The sequence below is a fragment of the Medicago truncatula genome, chromosome 8 (genome assembly GCF_003473485.1).
Source record: "Medicago truncatula cultivar Jemalong A17 chromosome 8, MtrunA17r5.0-ANR, whole genome shotgun sequence".
Taxonomy (NCBI): domain Eukaryota; kingdom Viridiplantae; phylum Streptophyta; class Magnoliopsida; order Fabales; family Fabaceae; genus Medicago; species Medicago truncatula.
In genome coordinates this window covers 36,473,208-36,493,338 of record NC_053049.1, presented here as the reverse complement: position 1 = coordinate 36,493,338, position 20,131 = coordinate 36,473,208, and the positions used below count along the sequence as shown (strand labels likewise).

Sequence of the window (20,131 nt, the reverse complement as noted above, 5' to 3'; positions counted from 1 at the left end):
AATTCTTCATCATTCTATTATTCTAAATCATCCATCAATTCTCTAATGCATGAGTGAATTGCTGGAACCATAAATCTGTAAAATACTGTTAGGAGATACGCTTGGTGTGGTTGTGCAATACACGTCAAGGAACTCATAGTATCCTGAAGGGGATTCGCCGGTCATTCCTATTGCATCCAATATACATTTATTGGTGGGGGCGAATCGAACCTAAAGGTTAGTGTGGCAACCCCATACGCTTTGATTTTTACATGCATGATCATTAAACATTTCAGGTTTCAAGTGCAGCAGCCTCTTCCCAACAAACAAGATATATAACAATCTTTAGGTTCGATTTCTATGGCTGCTTCATTGAAAGAAATGACTTCTGACTTTGTTAAGTTGGAAAAGTTTGATGAGGGAAATTTCATCTGCTGGCAAAAGAATATGAAGTTTCTTCTTACAACATTGAAAGTGGCATACGTTCTGAACATGGCAAGGCCTGAGGAGAAGGATGATGAAACCGTTGCTGAGACAAGAGACAGACAGAAATGGGACAACGATGATTACATCTGCTTAGGACACATCCTGAATGGTATGTCTGACTCTTTGTTCGATATCTACCAGAGCAGCCCTTCTGCAAAAGACTTATGGGACAAATTGGAAACCAGATACATGCGTGAAGATGCAACAAGTAAGAAATTCCTTGTCTCTCATTTTAATAATTACAAAATGGTAGATAATAAGTCTGTTATGGAACAATTATATGAGATTGAACGTATTCTTAACAACTACAAACAACATAACATGAATATGGATGAAACAATTGTTGTATCATCCATAATTGACAAACTTCCTCCTTCTTGGAAAGATTTCAAACGAACCATGAAACATAAGAAGGAAGACATTTCTCTTGAGCAACTTGGCAATCACCTTCGTTTAGAAGAAGAATACTGAAAACAAGAAGGTATTAAGAATCATGTTACTCAAGAGAAGGTTCATGTTATGGAAGAAGGAAATTCAAGCAAATCTTCTAAAAAGAGAAATCATGAAAATGATAAGTCTCATCATAACCACAATGGTAATAACAACAAAAAGAAAAGGAAAGGTGAATGTTACTTTTGTGGGAAAGAAGGACACTTCAAGAATGAATGCAGGTTCTTTAAAAAGAAGAACAAAGAAAAGAATTCAAGGGCAACAAATGATGATTTTGTTGCGGTCATTTCTGAAATCAACATGATTGAAGATGTTGATTCATGGTGGATAGACTCTGGTGCTACTCGCCATGTGTGCAAAAACAAGAAAATGTTCAAGACCATCAATAAAGATGTGAGTGTTTTGTACATGGGAAATGATTCAACTGTGCAAGTCCAAGGAAAAGGGACCATAGAGATTGAATTCACTTCTGGAAAAACACTTACTCTTAAAGATGTATTTTATGTTCCTGAAGTTAGGAAGAACTTGATTTCTGTACCATTACTTAATAAGAATGGGTTCAAATCTGTATTTGAGGGAGATAAATTTATCCTCTCAAAGGGGGGTGTGTTTGTAGGAAAGGGATATTTGTGTGAGAATATGTTCAAATGTAATGTTGCAAATATTAATAATAATAATAATATGATTTCTGCTTATATTGTTTAGTCTTGTGATTTATGGCATATGCGATTGGGACATGTTAATTTTAGAAAATTGGAGGATATGATGAAATCAAATCTAATTCCTAATTTTGATAAAAATTTTGATTCATGTACTACTTGCATGTTGACTAAAATTACAAGACAACCTTTTAAAAGTGTTAAAAGAAGTTCTAGGGTGCTAGATTTAATTCATTCAGATGTATGTGATTTACATGGTTGGCCCACCATTGGTGGTAAAAAGTATTTTGTTACTTTCATTGATGATTGCACTCGATTTTGTTATGTTTATTTAATGCATTCAAAAGATGAAGTTTTAGATAAATTCAAAATATTTAAAGCACAAGTAGAACTTCAACATGAAACTTTCATTAAATGCTTTAGAAGTGATAGGGGAGGAGAGTTCTATCATCCGAGTTATTTTGAATCCACTGGTATTGTGCATCAAGTAACTGCACCATACACCCCACAACAAAATGGAATAGCAGAAAGGAAGAATAGAACTTTGGTAGAAATGGTTAATGCCATGTTGTCCTATTCTGGATTATCTAAAGGATATTGGGGTGAAGCAATGCTAACAGCATGTTACATCCTCAATAGGGTTCCAAACAAAAGGAACAAAATAACCCCATATGAACTTTGGAAACAAAGAAAGCTTACTCTTAATTATTTGAAAGTTTGGGGTTGTAGAGCAATTGTGAAAGTGCCTGAACCAAAAAGAAAGAAATTGGGTGAAAGAGGAATTGAATGTGTATTTTTAGGCTATGCAGAAAATAGCAAAGCATACAGATTCTTGACTATTGAATCGAATGACTCATATTTTGTTAATACAGTAATTGAGTCAAGAGATGCAATTTTTCAAGAAGATAGATTTAACTCAATTTCTTATCCCAAGGATATTGTTCATTCTAATGTTCAAAATTTAGAAAACAATGAATCTGATATAGATACATTGGATGGTTCAGAACTTAGAAGAAGTAAGAGGATCCGGAAAGAGAAAGATTTTGGATCTGATTTCTTCATGTTTCTTGTAGAAGGAACAGGTAAATCCATAAATAGTTATGGACCAATTTGCTTTAACCTTGAGAGTGATCCGGTAACATATGAAGAGGCTATAAAATCTCAAGATTCAGCTTTTTGGAAAGAAGCTATTCAAGAAGAAATGGATTCAATTATGGGTAATAAAACTTGGAAAGTGGTAGATCTCCCACCCGGATCCAAACCGATAGGCTGTAAATGGATCTTTAAAAGGAAAATGAAAGTGGATGGTACCATTGATAAATTCAAGGCTAGACTAGTTACTAAAGGATTTACGCAAAAAGAAGGCATTGATTATTTTGATACATATGCACCTGTTGCAAGAATTGCATCAATCAGAATGCTAATTGCACTGGCATCCATCCATAAGTTTGTAATCCATCAAATGGATGTTAAAACTGCTTTCCTAAATGGAGAGTTGGATGAAGAGGTATATATGAAACAACCGGAAGGGTTTGTGATCAAAGGTCAAGAAGATAAAGTGTGTAAATTAACTAAGTCTTTATATGGGTTGAAACAAGCACCCAAACAATGGCACCAAAAGTTTGACCAAGTTGTGTTAGCCAACGGATACATCATAAATGAATCTGACAAGTGTATTTACAGTAAATTCCAAAATGGAAAAGGTGTCATGATTTGCTTATATGTAGATGACATGTTGATCTTTGGTACAAATATAAATGAGGTTGAAGAAACTAAAGCTTTCTTATCCAACAATTTTGATATGAAAGATTTAGGAGAAGCTGATGTGATTTTAGGAATTAAAATCATAAGAGATGGTAACCATATTGGTTTATCCCAATCTCATTACATAGAAAAGGTGCTTCAGAAATTCAATCATTTAGATTGTAAACCGATCTCTACCCCATTTGACCAAACTGTCAGTTTGCAACCAAACAAAGGTTGTCCTGTGGCACAACTTGAATATTCTAAAGTAATCGGATGCTTGATGTATGCTATGACTTGTACTAGACCTGACATAGCATATGCTGTTGGAAGGTTAAGTCGGTATACTAGCAATCCAAGTAAAGAACACTGGCACGCTGTGAAAAGAGTATTAAAATACTTAAAGGGAACAATGAATTATTGTTTAACATATAGTGGAGACCCTTCTGTTTTGGAAGGATACACAGATGCTAGTTGGGTAACGTATGTTGAAGATCATGCTTCCACAAGTGGATGGATCTTCAACCTTGGTGGAGGTGCAGTTTCTTGGGGTTCAAAGAAACAAACATGCATTGCCGACTCCACCATGGCTGCATAATTTATTGCATTGGCTGCAGGGAGTAAAGAGGCAGAATGACTAAGAAATTTATTGTATGACATACCAGTTTGGCAAAAGCCAATGGCGCCAGTATCCATACATTGTGATAGTCAATCCACACTATCAAAAGCTTATAGCCAAGTTTATAATGGGAAATCAAGGCATATTGGTTTAAGACATAGCTATGTAAGAGACTTGATTTCTAATGGAATAATTTCCATCATGTTCGTAAGAACAGAGAAGAATCTTGCAGATCCTTTGACGAAAGGTCTGACAAAGGATATGGTGTTGAAGACATCATTGGGGATGGGACTCAAGCCCATATCTAATTGATTACCAATAGTGGAAACTCAACCCACACTTGAGTAGCATCAAGTCTTGGGTTCAATGGTGAAAGTACACTATTAGAGTAATTGTAGTACTTGACAATAGATACATCCCAAAGGTAAAAGTACTTGGACCATAAGAAGAAAAAAGGTAGGATGAGGTTTTCCTCTTAATGGACATATAGCATATATTTGTTGGAATGCATACTTATGGGGCATTCCCGATATAGTCTACCTATGTGAGAATGAAGTTTGGCCGCTTCACGGAGTTCAAGGGCTTGACTCTTAAATTCTCATGAAAAGGGATATATGACACAAGGCCTTCTTAATGTGTCATCTTACAAGTCTCTTTATCAATGGTACCGAGATTCTATGTGTAAGTTATGCACACTTGTTCTAATGGATAGTTGGTTCAAAGCTTGCCTACCATACTATTTGGGAATGAGCGAAAACTTAACTTACTAAGTAATGGTTCAAATTGCGAGATACCATTATCTGAAGGCATGGAATTTCCGGATTTATGTGATTTAGTATTTTGAAAATGGTGGGGGATTGTTGGTGATTTCCAAAATAATGGAATCACTTTAGAACCAAAAGTTGTAACTCTTCATGGGAACCATTCATATACATTGGAACATTATTATTTATTATTAATAATGAACCATGACATTGATTCAAGTATATATGGTTATAACCTTTGGCAAAAGGGTGCTTAATGAATCATGACATTGATTCAAGTTAAAGAGGTGCTTTCTCTCATGTGAAGAGTCATATAATGCACTATAAATGCTTGACATTTGGGCATTAGTTGAATATATACAAAAACCACACAACTACACACAACTTGGACAGAATTTTGTTACATTAACAACATAATTCTTCATCATTCTATTATTCTAAATCATCCATCAATTCTCTAATGCATGAGTGAATTGCTGGAACCATAAATCTGTAAAATACTGTTAGGAGATACGCTTGGTGTGGTTGTGCAATACACGTCAAGGAACTCATAGTATCCTGAAGGGGATTCGCCGGTCATTCCTATTGCATCCAATATACATTTATTGGTGGGGGCGAATCGAACCTAAAGGTTAGTGTGGCAACCCCATACGCTTTGAGTTTTACATGCATGATCATTAAACATTTCAGGTTTCAAGTGCAGCAGCCTCTTCCCAACAAACAAGATATATAACAATAATCCCATACGCTTTGAGTTTTACATGCATGATCATTAAACATTTCAGGTTTCAAGTGCAGCAGCCTCTTCCCAACAAACAAGATATATAACAAATATATCATATAATTTCTTGAATATATTATGCATATAAAAATTTATTTTATGTTTACTAAGTTATACTCTTAAATTCGATCCCATCTAAACTAAATTTCTGACTCCGTCCCTAGCAACGAAGACTTCCCATGCTTTGGTATTCTCCAACGTGACACTTTTTGAGCCAACTAGCTTAACTAACTTGGAACATCCATAGTGCAGTATATCTTAAAATGTAAATTATTGGTAGAAGAGCAACTAGTAAAAGAATAACGAAACGTAAATAGCAAACAATGGAACAATAGTTTGTTTGCACAGATCGGCCAAGTGTGCTATAGAGCTGCTAGTTACGTATATTACTTGAGTGAATTAATGTTCGCAATGTTTCACTCGTTGCTCCTCTTTTATTTATATTACTTAACAGATATAAATAACTGCTTCACAAACTATTTCTTCAAATTAGTGGCTATTTCAAATTGTGGTGATCTAGTTAATCTTACACAAGATATGTTGCATCTTTGCCACATAGATTTTTTATGTTATTTCTCAGCAATCAGAATTAAAATGAAGCAAGATAAAATTCAAAGGGGATTAACTAAGAAAAACAATTCAACAATGTATTGTCAATGATGACAATAAATCATATAGGGTATTCAATCCACTATTAGAGTCATTTCAAAGATAGAGCAGTTAATATATGTGTTTTAGTTGAATTTTGTAAAGGAATCGTTCAAAAATAGTGAAAGAGCAAAAATGCAAAAAATACCTTAAAACATGTACAAATCACTAAAATCAGACAAACCCTATGACCGTATTATGCTTATTACAAGGTTTATAATGTTAATTCTTGGGATATATTTGTTACAGACCTTTTGGTGAAGATATAGGACAAAGAATGAAGAAAAACAGAAGAATCAGCTACTGTCTAACTCGAGTCGCGTACTACGAGACAAATGTCGCGACCTTAAGATGCATCAGGGGAGCTAGAAAAATTCAAAAGAGTCTCGTCACGGCTCAACTTGCATCGCGTGCTAAGAGCCACACGTCGCGACAACTAGTTACGAAAGGGAATGCAAATAGAAATGTTTTCCCTTATTTGGGCTAGTAGACCTTATTTGGTTGATCCAAATACAACATAGAACATTAGATATTGCTTAGAAATTAAGTTAGAATACTCATATAAAAATAAATACGAGAGGAAAGCAACATAAGAAAGCATTTGTAACATCCCAGACGATTGGTTTTCTCTCTTATTTATTTTTATACATTTCAGATGACTTTCAAGATTGCTGACTGCCCCACAAACATACTCGTGTCTTTTTAGCGTGTTTTGTCATCACTCGCACGTTTTTCGGAAAACTTCCCATATGGTCACCCATCCAAAGACCACTCCAAGTCAAACATGCTTAACTGTGAAGTTCTTATTCAATGAATTACCGAAAAGACGATGCATCTTATTGATATAGGTATTACCAAACAATTCTTATAAGCATTCCTTCAACACTGCAGTCCTATACATGCACGATATTAGGATCCCTCTTGTTCCGATGTGATTCGCTTTCCTAAAAGCTTCCAGGAGCCGCTCATTGTCATGCCTTTTGCACCGGCGACCACTCTCCGTCCTCGTCAGCCTCGGGCATTATAGCATGCATAAAAGAGAATAGAAGAAACACAAATTAGGGTTTTACAGAAACCTCAAAAGGAGGTAGCCTTGACAAGGAGAGTGGGAAGAATGGGTTAGTAGAGGATCTTCTCTGTAATTGTTTGTTCATGTAACTTTAAATTATCCTATGAATTTTAGAAGATTACTTTGCTATTTTATTTAGTTAATATTGTTCTTAATCCCTTCTATACATCTACGAATGTCCATAAACTAATCTAGGTCAATGAGTACTAACCCTAACTTTGTTGGTTGGACTTATTTTAATCGTTCTACTATTTGATTAGATATATACATAAACTAATGATAGTTTTGTTACTTAACTTGGTGTTCTTAAACCTTCGAGGGTTATGGGCTTCATTGAGACATCAGGAGGCCGTAACCGTTTGCAGATAGTTAGTGCTCAAGACATTGGTCTAACTATTTTGATTAAATGTATTAAAATCTAGTAATTAGTCCAAATTGTATTCATAGTATTTAGTTACCAAACAATTCAGAGAAGGGAATCAAATTGACTTAATCATTTTTCTTTCGTTGATCTTATTCTTTTATTTCTTTTCTGCAAATAAATTTTGTGCCTAGTGCAAAATCCCCCAATTCAAACATTCTATTAAGAATCGATATTGTTGAGTAGAAATTTTACAATCCCACTAAAAATGAACTTTTTATAAATATTACTAATTGTCGACACACTAGTACACTTGATAATATTTTGTCAATCAGTCAACTAACTTTATATATATTCCAACTCTCCTACCTATTTTAAGCAACAAAGTAGCAAAGTATTAACAAGAAACTTTTAAATATATACTACTAGATAACTATGGAAACATGAGCTGATTTCCAGCTTTCTCACAATCATATGCAACACATCAAAGGAACATATTATTAGAAACTAAAGAAAGAAAAACAATATTGGGAGGACTAGGTCAAACCCAAAGGGAACAAACATTGTAGACAACTGCCTCGTTAAAAACCTTACCAGAAGTGTGATAAAACCTGGTGTAGGAAAAAAGAGTGCAGTGCATTTATTGAATACATAAAATTCTAATGTAATTTGAAATTTAGAAGATCACATTTTGTATCATACCTATTTTAAGAAACAAAGAAGCCAAGTATATACAACAAATAAGAGGTCTTGGGAGATCATTTACTGAAGCCAATTTAAGTTAACATCAACATGAGGAACCTCTATCTTCATATTGGGAAGCATAGGCTGAAAATCTTCCCATGAGGCAGCTGTCTCTTCATCGCAAGTTATCGTCTTCAAGTTCTGAAGATTGACAACTGAGAATGGCAATTCAATACTTGCACAACTTGCCATGTACAGATTTCTTAGATTGCAAAGATTACCAAATTCCTCAGGTAAACTTGAAAGGCTTATGCAGTTTGAGATGTCAAGATGTCTTAAATTGAAAAGCTTTCCAATGGAACTCGGTATCGCTTTCAAATCAGTACAGGAGCTGAGCCTTAGAAGTTCTAAATATTTCAATTCTCCGATATCTTGGGGAAGTTCAGAAAGTTTGTGGCAATTAGTAACACTAAGCTTCTCTAATGAGATGATATCACATATACCAGTAGGAAATCTCACCATATCTTTGCAGTAATCAATGTTCAATTCTTCTAGATATGGAAATGCATCTGAAATTAGGACGCTACCCTTTTCGAAAGCCAGTCTTGTATTACACATGTAAAGTGATAGTTTTCTCAGACTCTTCAATGTGCCGAAGGAAGGAACAGAAATTCGCTCCAGTCTAATTCGTTTCAGGTTGTGTAAAGAGTCAAGTAGCTCAAAGTTATTCAGTTCAGAAGGATGGAAACCGTAGTTTGTGATTATCAGAACTTTTAGTTTACTCATTTTCTCCATCAACTTGGGAAGCATATACTGCTTGGTATGAAGATTTAAAATTAAAACCTCGGCCTGAGCTGGTTGCATTTGGGACCAATCTGGCGCACAAGTTTCATCTGCAAACGTGAAACATACAAGATCAATTGTTGAAAAATAAGGAATGAAGATTGCATCATGTGTTTAATACCACTTTCTAGTTTTATGTTAGTGAATATAATTTTGATGAAGGTACAAATATTACTAACCAGTTGATACTGACAATATACGGGCAGCGAGCTGTTGCAGATTTTGTTTAACACACAATGTCAGAAGTTTTGACAATATACAAGTCATCAGGCTTTGATGCTTCTCCCCTAAACACCGTTCATGTTTGTTTTCATTCATGTCAATAATCAGCCTTTTTCTCTTCTCAATTGGTTCTTTAGTGCATTGGTAAATTCCAAGATCTCTTAGAAGATCATGAAGGATGATGAAGTGGTTATTGTAGTTGTAATTGTCTGCATCACTTGCATTTTTCCTAGTATATGAGCAGAGGTTAATTTCTGAGTTAATATCATTCTTGTTATATATTTAAGGATCTAAGTTAGCCTAGAAGAAAATATAATTGTCATTGTACCTTGCTATTATGACATTAGCCAGATTCATGGAGCCTAATTTGTTTATGATTTCCATTGCTTCTATTCCATTGTCATCTAGTTCATACAATTCAGCCCACATATTAATTAGAGCAGCAACAGGAATTCTATGGTCTTCGGGAAATAAGGCTAGGTCCATGAAGCACTCCTTGATTATGAGATTATCTTCGAAAACATCAAAGATCTTTTGGAGGCGAGTAAGTAACTCAGTATTAGAATCAAGTATAGAATGACCTTGTGACAGTTCCTTCACTATCTTTGTCCACAAGTCATAAGGTCGATTTCTGAGTGATGTAGCAATCACTTCAATCGTAAGCGGTAAACCTTTGCAACTTCTTACAACCTGCATTTGAGTGCAAGCAAATATGGTCAGTAAAACAAGTACAGATAACATCATATGTAAGAACAAGTACCTTTTCCACAAGATCTTTGTTGATAGTATCTGAACCGTTTTTCTCCATCTCAGCATAGTGGCAGAAAAGTATTGATGCATCTTCCTGAACAAGAGATTTTAAGATACATGTTGTGCTAAGTCTTGGAAATGCAACCCTTGAAGTCACCAGAATTTTGAAATCTGACATCTGGAATTGAAGTTTCTCAACAAAGGTTTCTGAGTTCGGCCAAACGTCATCTAGAACCAACAATAGTGGACTTCCCTCAAATTTTTTCAGCAAAAGTTCCAATCTATGGACAGCATCTTCATCTCTTTGAAATTCAGGCCCTGGATATCCACAATGTTCAAATAGTCTCTCTACAATAGTCTTCAACATGGGTGTTTTCGATAAGGTGACAAATATAATATTTTCCTTGAATTTTCCTGTTAAAACAAAGGACAATTGTAAGACAAGAGAATTTGATGCCTTGTACCATTTTAAAATGCATGTGTTGAAGGTAACCATCATTATGTTTATGTGCTACCACAAAATAATATATTACTACATTTTACATGCTCAACTAAATGAATACTCATCAAAAAAGAAAATCAATTTTAACCAAGCAAAGTAAAATGCTTCTTTAATATGTTAAAACCAAAGTTTTTAAAATTGAACCAGACATTGAATTGGCAAGACCAATAGGTTATGGTTCAACCATGTTAAACTGTTTGAATCGGGATGAAACAGCTATCAAACCACCAAATTAATTGAACCATTGTAAATGATGGTTCAAGGTTAAATAGTCCAATTCGGTTTTTATATTATAATCAAACTTTGTAGATAATATAAGATGTCTACAATGTGTTCCTATGATGTTATATGGACTACAACGAACCTTTTGTAGACAAATTGTATAATGCACATAGAAACATGATAGATATGTTTGTAATCACGGAGAGTTTCACAAAATCACGATGCCACTGTGATTTTTGTTTAAGTTTCAAGTTATAGTGGTACAACGCGATTGTGTTTGACACACCGCTAATCCAAAGATGCACAAAGAAAAACAAGTCAGCCCATAATTAACATGCATGAGAAAACCAAAGAAGATTTTACCACTTACCCTTGATTTGTTCATCCCAACAAAGATTGGTAGCCAGAGTGGTTTTTCCCAACCCTCCCAAACCAGTCAACACAAGGGTTGAGCTTCCATCTCTCAATAGCTCCATTTTCAACTTGCTAAATGGTATATCAATCCCAACAATGAATTCTGGATTTTCTGGAACACCAAAAGGACCCTTGAATATTGGTGGTCCATTTTCATTAAATTTCTGTTCAAAATTTTCCTTGTTAAGAAGTTCAAGAATTTCTCTGGCCTTGTAAAGTGTCTCTTTAACATCATTTACCGTAAGAGATTGGTTATCATCAACGACATAGGAATCACTCCTGAGCCAAGAGAAACAATTGTTCAACCAAGAATTCTTGCATGTGCAATCTTCTGCAACATTTTCTTCTATTAGTGTGCTTATTTCTTTGCTGGGGTGGTCCATGTTTTCATTGTATTGCTTTATGTCTTGAACCACAGTAGTTAAACCCTTCAAGGTTGACCTCAACATTTTCCTTATACTTTGATTCTTTCTACCTTTTTCCACCAATTGAGATGTTTTGTTCAAGATATCTTGATATCGTGTTGAAAGGGCAACAAAATGTGTCGTGTCTACCATGATTATGTTTCCTTCCCTTGAACAAGGAACACTAAGTTATAAAATGCAGAAAAACTATTAAAAAAATAATAATAAAAAATCCACGCTATTTGTAAAAACTATCAAAAAAACCACATGGCAGTACGCCACAGCACTGATAGAGAGGAGTTAACGGTTGGGACTATTTGTATGGATGAAACAAAAATTAGGACCAAAACTCTTAGAAATATTTTGGGGACTAAAATAAAAAATTGGACTTCTATTTAAGGGGTCATTCACTTGGTTTAAGAAAATTAATATAGAAATTTTACATTGAGAAATGGGGAAAAATAAAAACATTGTTTTAAATGAAAAAAAAATAATTTTTAATTTTCTTAACTATTGTCCTGAAACACTAGTTAGTGTGACTCTTTAAATATTTAACCCATAATTTTAACAACTTTTAACATTTTTTTTAGATTTTTGTAATTAGAATTCATATCATAAGATTTTATGACATGTTTGGTGGTTTGGAGACATGATATGATAATTGTATCATATCTTATCTCAACTCAAGGTTTGATAAGACAATAATATGATAAGTTAATCCTAGAATTTATTATATCATGTCTCTCAGGTTAAAATCATTATCTTAGATATGACCCGGTTAGAAACCAACATATAATATATACATATATAAGAAAATAAATTAGTAATTTATCCATCTATAATACTATAATTTAAAAGTGCATTAGAACACTTGTTAAGGATTCAAAAAACAAATTGATAAGTTTCGTCTAAAAATACTAAAGTTTTAAGGTGTTGAACACACCATTCCAAAGATGAAATTTATTGTTTGAACTTCTTTATTTTTAGAGGCATGTTTAGACTTCTCATCAAATGCTTTAAGGGCACTTGATAAGACACTTCTAGCATTTTGCAATTTAAAATGTAAAAATTGAAATATAATAAAATATTGATAAAAATAAAAAATAAAAAAATTAATCTGATATAAATTTCAAATATTAATAATTAATTTATTTGAATACTAATTTTTAAAATTAGAACATTTAAATGAAAAGTATAATATACAACATATCTTTTTGGTGTTAACCCAGTAGTGGAAATGGGAGTAATCCGGAGTTCGGTCAAGGATAAGTAAAGTATGATCAACAATTATTTTCGTCAAAATATGTGTATTTATATATCTTTGTTTGGCTTATATTACATATGTAATAGAATTATTTATCCACTCATGATTTTTTTCTTAGATATTGAAATTATTTATTAGGTTGTGTCAATGTAAAGTCACATGAGACAATACAATTGGAATAATAAAATTTGAATAAAGTAAAGTTAAACCAATTATATTCTTCCTATTTGAAAGTGTGTTAGCCATCATTATTCCATCAACTTTCCTCAAAAAAACATTATTCCATCAACATAATGATCAATGATATATATAAGGATGGAGGGACAATTCATTTTCATTTTGAGGGTTGTTACCCTTTTTTTTTTTTTTTGAAGGAAGAGAGTTGTTACCCTTGTATGCAACATTTTACTCATTATCATCTCGATCACATTTTTCAAGGATTATATTGTATTTTTATTTTAAGAGATATTATCATGATATACAATATCTCAGACGATTTTATCGTACACCTTAAATTGAAGTGGAACTAAAACATTAACCTCATTTTAAAGAAGTGAAAAAATTATTTTGTTTTTGTTGATACTGTCTTTTTTGGTACGAGTTAGGTATTTATTGTGTGCAAATGCATAAACTAATTGTTTGAACCGGATAGAATTACAATGAATTATATCTTTGTAATTATACTTTAAAGAAAACTATATTCGATGACGACCAAGGAAAAATTAGCTAAATATTTTAAGAAATATAAAGAATTGAAAAATAGCAATATCACCTATGCGCTTGTTCCGAGGGATAACCAGAAAAATTATTCAAAGAATTCATAAAATTTCATGATTTGAGAAAAGACCTTTTATTGCTAAAAGCTCGTTTATTAACCAAATGGTTTAATAAACTCTATCAAAGAACGAATCGTTTGAGAGAACATCTAATTTATTTCTTGGGTGGAAAAATTCTTAATCACATTATACTTACATCAGAGCCGAACTTCATATTAACAAGAGTATTTTTCCATAAGAACTGGATTAATTTTTAATTAATTTATTTGCAAGCCTTTTTAAGTTCCAAACATATCTTGATTAATTGAATACCTTTGGGCTTAGTATTCTTATAATTAGTTTAAATTTTTTAGATTATCCCAACTGAATACACAACAGTTATTTAGATCAAATAAAAGCGTTGATCGAATTTCACTAGCTAGGCATTTTTATCATGAAATAAGCCTTTTAAAATTCTTTCAAATCATAATTGAAAACACCTCCTAATTAACACTAAAAACTCATTAGAAGTAGAAAGCATAACCAAATCCACTAAAATCTCATTTATTTAACAATCCGTCACAATTAGACTTTTGTAAGTTTTGAAAAGTCATTATTGAATATCACGAGATTTCTAGACTCGGATTTGAAAGTCTAGATTATCCTAATTAAATATGACCAAATTGTTACATAAACTTAATTAAACTAAATAAAAGCCAAGATCGAATACAGCCAAAAAAAATTTATCATAAGAAGTATATATTAAAATCATAAATAAAACCCTTAAAATTGAAAATCTAGAACATGAAAAGTGTTTGAAAGTTACCTTTGGTTTTGTGTTTCGGTTTTAACGTGTCTTTGCTTTGTTAATAGCTAGCACAACTGAAATGTTTATACGAGAAATGAAACACACTATCTTCTTGCTAAAGTAATTTTTTTAAATCTCTAAATTATTCTAAAAATATTCACCTTACAATTACTGTTGTAGGAGGATTATTAATAGAATTGAAAGAATGGAAGCGCGAAACGTAGGTTATATATTATCCACACAAAGAAATAACGTAGCAATTTTGTTATCAACTCTTTGCGCAGGTTTTCATAATGGAAAATGATGGTTCTTACGAAAGAAAATTCGTTGCACTGCATGACCATGTGTATTGACTAGTATACAATAAACGTATTAAACTTATTTTTTTTTTAAAAACGTATTAAACTATAAACGTGACCCACATCGTCAATTTCTGTGTTGACTTAGGTCATTGCATGTGACTCACATCCTCAATTGCTGTGTTGTTAGGACCGGTGTACACTACGAACTTTCCTCGTATAAAATAAAGATATGACTTGACCAAAATAAAAGATATGAATCATTTACTGTAAATTCTAATGGTAATTACTTTGTTTTTAGTTCAAAACAAGATTTCATTCTCAAATATGGATACCTTCAAACATCGGTTCAACGCAAGGTAGGAGTCTATTTCCTTCTGCAAGACTCTTCGATTAAGTCTAACGGAATAAGTTACATTTTCATAACTCATTTGGGTTGGTTTGATGATATTGGTTTGAGATTTAAGAGTGTGCTCCTTCTTGAAGTTTCAGGTTCGATTATCTCCGATGTCAATTTAAGTAGGTTAATTACTTTCTTAAAAAAAGTTAGATTTTCATATCGTTGGAGAACAAATGTTTGATTTTCAACTAGGAGAGATATTCATTCTGTATCAGACATTATCTTGAATATGCTTATCTCTCTAGTAGAAAAACCTATGAAAAATAAAAATAAAATTAGCGGCAAAATTTACGCATAGTAAAAGCCGAAGAGGGACACTGTGGGTTCGAACCCCCACCGAAATATATCAAATATCTTCGCAAGGTTTTATCATATTTAAAGTGTATTTATCGGACATTATCAATGGACTATTTTAATACTAATTAATATACTAAATCAATTTGATATTATATAGTGTATTGATTAGATCAACGCTAAGTGTTTATTCACTTTCTTATCAAATTTTTGGAAATTTATACCTCCTAGTATAGACAAATAAAATTAAGATACTATCATTTGTTTTGAGTAAACCAATGTATTATCTTGCACCAAAAAATTGAAAACCAATGTATTATCACCACAAAATTGAAAACTAGTAATTTCAAAATAGAACTTAATTACATTGCATTATTAGTTGGCTAGTTTATTTAAAGCTATGTCAAATTACTTATTTTAAGACTAGTATGAAATATACTTTTAAGTTGGTAACTCAACATACAAGATTTTCAAGATCACACTTAGACCTCCCTCAAACAAAAACAAAAAAAAAAAAAAAAAAATCACACCGAGACCTAAAAATAAGTATATGATAGATAACATGTAAGGTTTAGACTCTTTTTTTTCAACTATTGTTAAACTTAAAACTTTTTTTATGAAAACTCGAGCATAAACTTTGCAAGTCTATCTTAGTTCATCTATAATATTTGACATGGTCGTTTTTTAGCATTTACATAACGTCTTGAATATTTTTTTGAATGAAAAAAATTGATAGTTAGTTTGTTTGATTAATATTATTCATTTGTTTGAATTTGAACTCTACACCTCCAGCTATTTTTTTCTCTTAACTCAAACCAGTTAAATTATATATTTTTCCTATCGTGGAAACTTGTTTTTGGCTGGTTACAGCCGTTGCATCCGGTGTTTTACAAATTAGAATTGTCTCCCTGTTAAATTGAATATGAGTGTAAAGTCTCATACATTATCTTTATATCACATGTGTGATCTTTTAAACACAGAAAAGAAAAAAGAAAAAACCTTGATATCGTAAGCGCATTTCTTCCTTTTATACCCACTACTGTCATAGAATAATCTCTCTTTATTTGACAAAAACTTTTATTTATTCTCATGAAATTAAAAATGCAAGTTATATTTAATTTACTCTCCCTCCAATCTTCTCTATAACCAATAAAAATTATTTTTATATCTTTTCATAAAACTTATTCTAAAGAAAAAACAAAAAACTACTTTCCAAATTATTTTGTTTTCGTTTTCCCTTCCTATTTATAAAACTTTTTGATAAAACTTCCATAGAGGCTTAGTAGTGGTTGATGTTTATAGTTGGCCAACTACTTTCACTGGTATTGGTGGCTGGAATTTGGTAAACGCACTATAAAATTGCCAGGAAATAATTGGGTTATTTCCATCGATATTTCGGTCAAGTACCATAATTATTTTTTAGAGAATACTCCCTGACTTCAATCATTATTATAAATAAAACACTATTTTTTAGCTTCATTGATTAAGTGTATATATTTGATCTATAAATGATATATTTGATCTATATAAATTAAATATATTAGTTATTGAGTTTTTCTATTTACACCCCATATTTTTCTGGTTACACCCAAATTTTCTTAAATTTTTTTTTATAATATCAAAATTGTCCTTTTATATAAATTTTCTTAAAACCCTAATTTTATTCATTGTCAGTGAGTTTCACCCTCTTTCACCCCACAAAGCGATCGATCAAACAATTTGATGTTCAATATCAATCTCCATGAAAATTAAAGAGTGAATCAAAATATTTTTCATCCATACTCAATTGGATATAAGTAAGTGAATTTCTTCTTCTATTTGCTAGTTTCAATTTTTTTCCTTCAACTGCAATGATGCACTGTACGATTACGGTTTTAATTTACATTGGCAAGGTTAACTTAAATTCAGTTTAAGTAGGTTCATGTAAACGTTCATGTAAACTAAGTTTACATGAACCTACTTAAACTGAGTTTACATGAACCTACTTAAATTGAGTTAACATGAACCTACTTAAATTGAGTTTACATGAACCTACTTAAACTGAGTTTACATAAACCTACTTAAACTGAGTTTACATGAACCTACTTAAACTGATTTTACAAAATCGCAGAACTGTGAATCGCAGAACAAGGAAAACACAAAATCAGAACTGAGAACCCATAACAAGAAAAACACAATCGATTGAAGAACAACACTTGCTAACCTGATTTGCTTCGAATTTTCTTTGAAATCATGAATGGACGTGAGAAAGTATGGTTTTGAAAATCTTCGCAGAACACAATCGATCGATTGGAGAATTATGGTTTTGGAATAAGGGTTTTGGGGTGTAACCAAAAAAGAAGGAATAGGCTTTTTGAAAATCAAATTTTATGAAAGGGTAATCTTGTCATTTTGGGGTGCAACCATGATTAACTAGGGTGCAAGTAGAAAAACTCTTAGTTATTCAATGAATTTAAAAAGTATTTTTTTTGTTTATAATAGTGATTGGAGAAATGATATTTTCGACACATAATTTGCAAGTCTGGAAAGGCCAAGAAACGTGATTTTTTTATGAACAAAACTTAGATATAATTCTTTAGGTGTTTTTCATAATGATTTTTAATTAAAAATATTTATTTTTTTTATATAACAAACTATGAGAAAATTATGATGAATTTAGTTAAGAATCATATCTAAATTTTTTCCTTTTTTTATTCCATAGCTTGAACCAAACCGGTTAATATCTTTTATCTACTTTCTCTTTCAATTTTTCCTAGCAATTCTGCCTTAATATACGTTGAAGTTGTGACTTTAATGTGGCTAACATATATATAAATGTATAACAACATTTCTTTTTAGGCCCCCAAAATACCGAATTTACCCCTTAAATAGGGTCCAGTAGTTATCTATTGGAGGGTGGTTAGGGGGATAACTACCGGATATCTGTTCCGGCAGGTATGTACCGCAAATATTAGTGTTCCAATGGTGGTATCAAAGCCCCGGATCAACGAAGGGTACGACCAAGGCAGTCGGTCCGTTTGCACAAAAAGCAGCAATGGCGGGACAAACAGTATCAGTCCGTTTGCGGAGAACCCAACAACGGCGATACAAATCAAGTAAGAGCTTCCGCTTGAAGGGGGAGCATGATGAGTTGATGGACTCACACTTGAGGGGGAGTGTTGTTGTGTGCAGGTGTGAGTTATATGTCCCACATCGGATAAAAGAGTAAAGGTTGAACATGAAGGTGAGAAAAACACAAGAAGGGGGGTTGAATTGTGTTTTCTTTTTCTCTCTAAAAATTCTTCTTCTGATAGTACTTCAGAAGCAGTTTGAGAATGCTTATGATGTAATGACCAGAATCAGATATGCAGCGGAAAAGATTAAAGCAGAGAAAAGAAAGGCAAAGACACAAGCAGTTATCCTGGTTCCTTCCACAAAACGGAAGTAGTCCAGTCCCCCTTGCACTTCCAAGGAGATTTCACTATAATCACAAAGATTACAAAATGCTCAATACTCTCTAAGTATGAGACTTCTCAAAAATGCTCAAGCACACACGCAAGAGTCTTCCAATGCTCAAGCACTAAGCAAGAGTCTTCTAATGCTCAAGCACGCAAGCAAGAGGCTTCTGATCAAACAAAAATACAATGAAATATGTTTGACTTGAACACTTGATATACAATCAGTGGTGTTCACAATACAATACGTTAAAGACTCTAGACTTTTGAATTTCTAAGATGTATCAAATCAGTGCAGAAATTCAGTGTGCTTTGTAGAATCAAATTGACAGAGTTTTGGCGCTTTTTAACTTGTGTATCTCTATCTACAATCTTCAAGTCTTCACTCCTTTATATAGAGGCGTGAAAGAGACGTTGAGATGATAAGCACGTCTAAAGAGTCGTTTGAAATCCTTTGATCATTCACCAGTAATCCTTTGCCTGATTTGGGTGTAGTCCTTTGAAGAATTAGCTTCAAATTCATTCCCATCTTGAAGGCACAAAATCTGCAAGCATAGCTGTTGTCTTGTCTTGTAGCGTGGACAAAACAGAGTAGTGGAGGTAGTGGTTGTACACTTGTATTTTGTCAACTCTGTTAACGAAGGACAAATACTCAGTGCTATCCAAATGACCGTTGATACCTCCCTTTCAATTCTTCGTTCTTCTTAGATAAGGTTGAAATGAGAAACAACTACTTTGAATCTTCAGTTTGAATTTACGGATTAAATGTAGCTTCTGGTGATGATATTGCTTCTGATGAGCTTCTGCTTCTGATGAGCTTCTGCTTCTGATGACGTCATCACTTCAGATGCACTTCAGCTTCAGGAGCACTTTAAGCTTCAGACGCAGTTTTCTTCAGATGCTATGAATTCCTTTGCTTTCCATTGTTCTTCCAAGACCTATTGAAATTACTTGACTAGCATTTGTTCCTGTATACTTGAACAATTATTAGTAATAACCAATTGACAATTTTTAATACCTTGTTATCATCAAAACTCATTAAGGTTCATTGTAAAACACATTTTGTTCCAACAGAACACCTTATAAGTGAGAGGACCCATAAACCCATTGCCTTAAGGTTTTTGGTAAGAGTGTGGTGTCTCTCTCTCTCTCACACAAGTGTGGTTGTTCTAGCCTCGATGTGGGCAGTCCCCCTAGCTCCCCTCGTGACCCAACAGTGGTATCAGAGCCTCGTTCGACAAAGGGTACAACCGAGGCAGCTGGTCCGTTTGCGCAGA

At 33.0% G+C, this 20,131-nt stretch overlaps 1 protein-coding gene across 1 annotated transcript; it reads right to left on the bottom strand.

Annotated features, from left to right (window-relative positions):
• Positions 1-7,989: 7,989 nt before the first annotated feature.
• Positions 7,990-14,604, bottom strand: LOC25480999 (probable disease resistance protein At5g66900). Its single transcript, XM_013586517.3, has 6 exons — positions 14,446-14,604; positions 11,153-11,769; positions 10,069-10,472; positions 9,637-9,998; positions 9,266-9,537; positions 7,990-9,136 (listed from the first exon to the last, which is right to left on the bottom strand). The coding sequence occupies exons 2-6, from the start codon at positions 11,751-11,753 to the stop codon at positions 8,322-8,324; spliced, it is 2,454 nt and encodes an 817-aa protein (XP_013441971.2). The 5' UTR covers positions 11,754-11,769; positions 14,446-14,604; the 3' UTR covers positions 7,990-8,321.
• Positions 14,605-20,131: the final 5,527 nt, after the last annotated feature.

Excerpts from the sequence above, each read along its gene's own strand:
- LOC25480999 (XM_013586517.3), bottom strand. The coding sequence starts at position 11,753 with ATGGTAGACACGACACATTTTGTTGCCCTTTCAACACGATATCAAGAT. Across the intron at positions 9,999-10,068 it reads ACAAAGATCTTGTGGAAAAG|GTTGTAAGAAGTTGCAAAGG; the intron begins GTACTTGTTCTT and ends ACTCAAATGCAG. Across the intron at positions 9,137-9,265 it reads TATATTGTCAGTATCAACTG|ATGAAACTTGTGCGCCAGAT; the intron begins GTTAGTAATATT and ends TCACGTTTGCAG.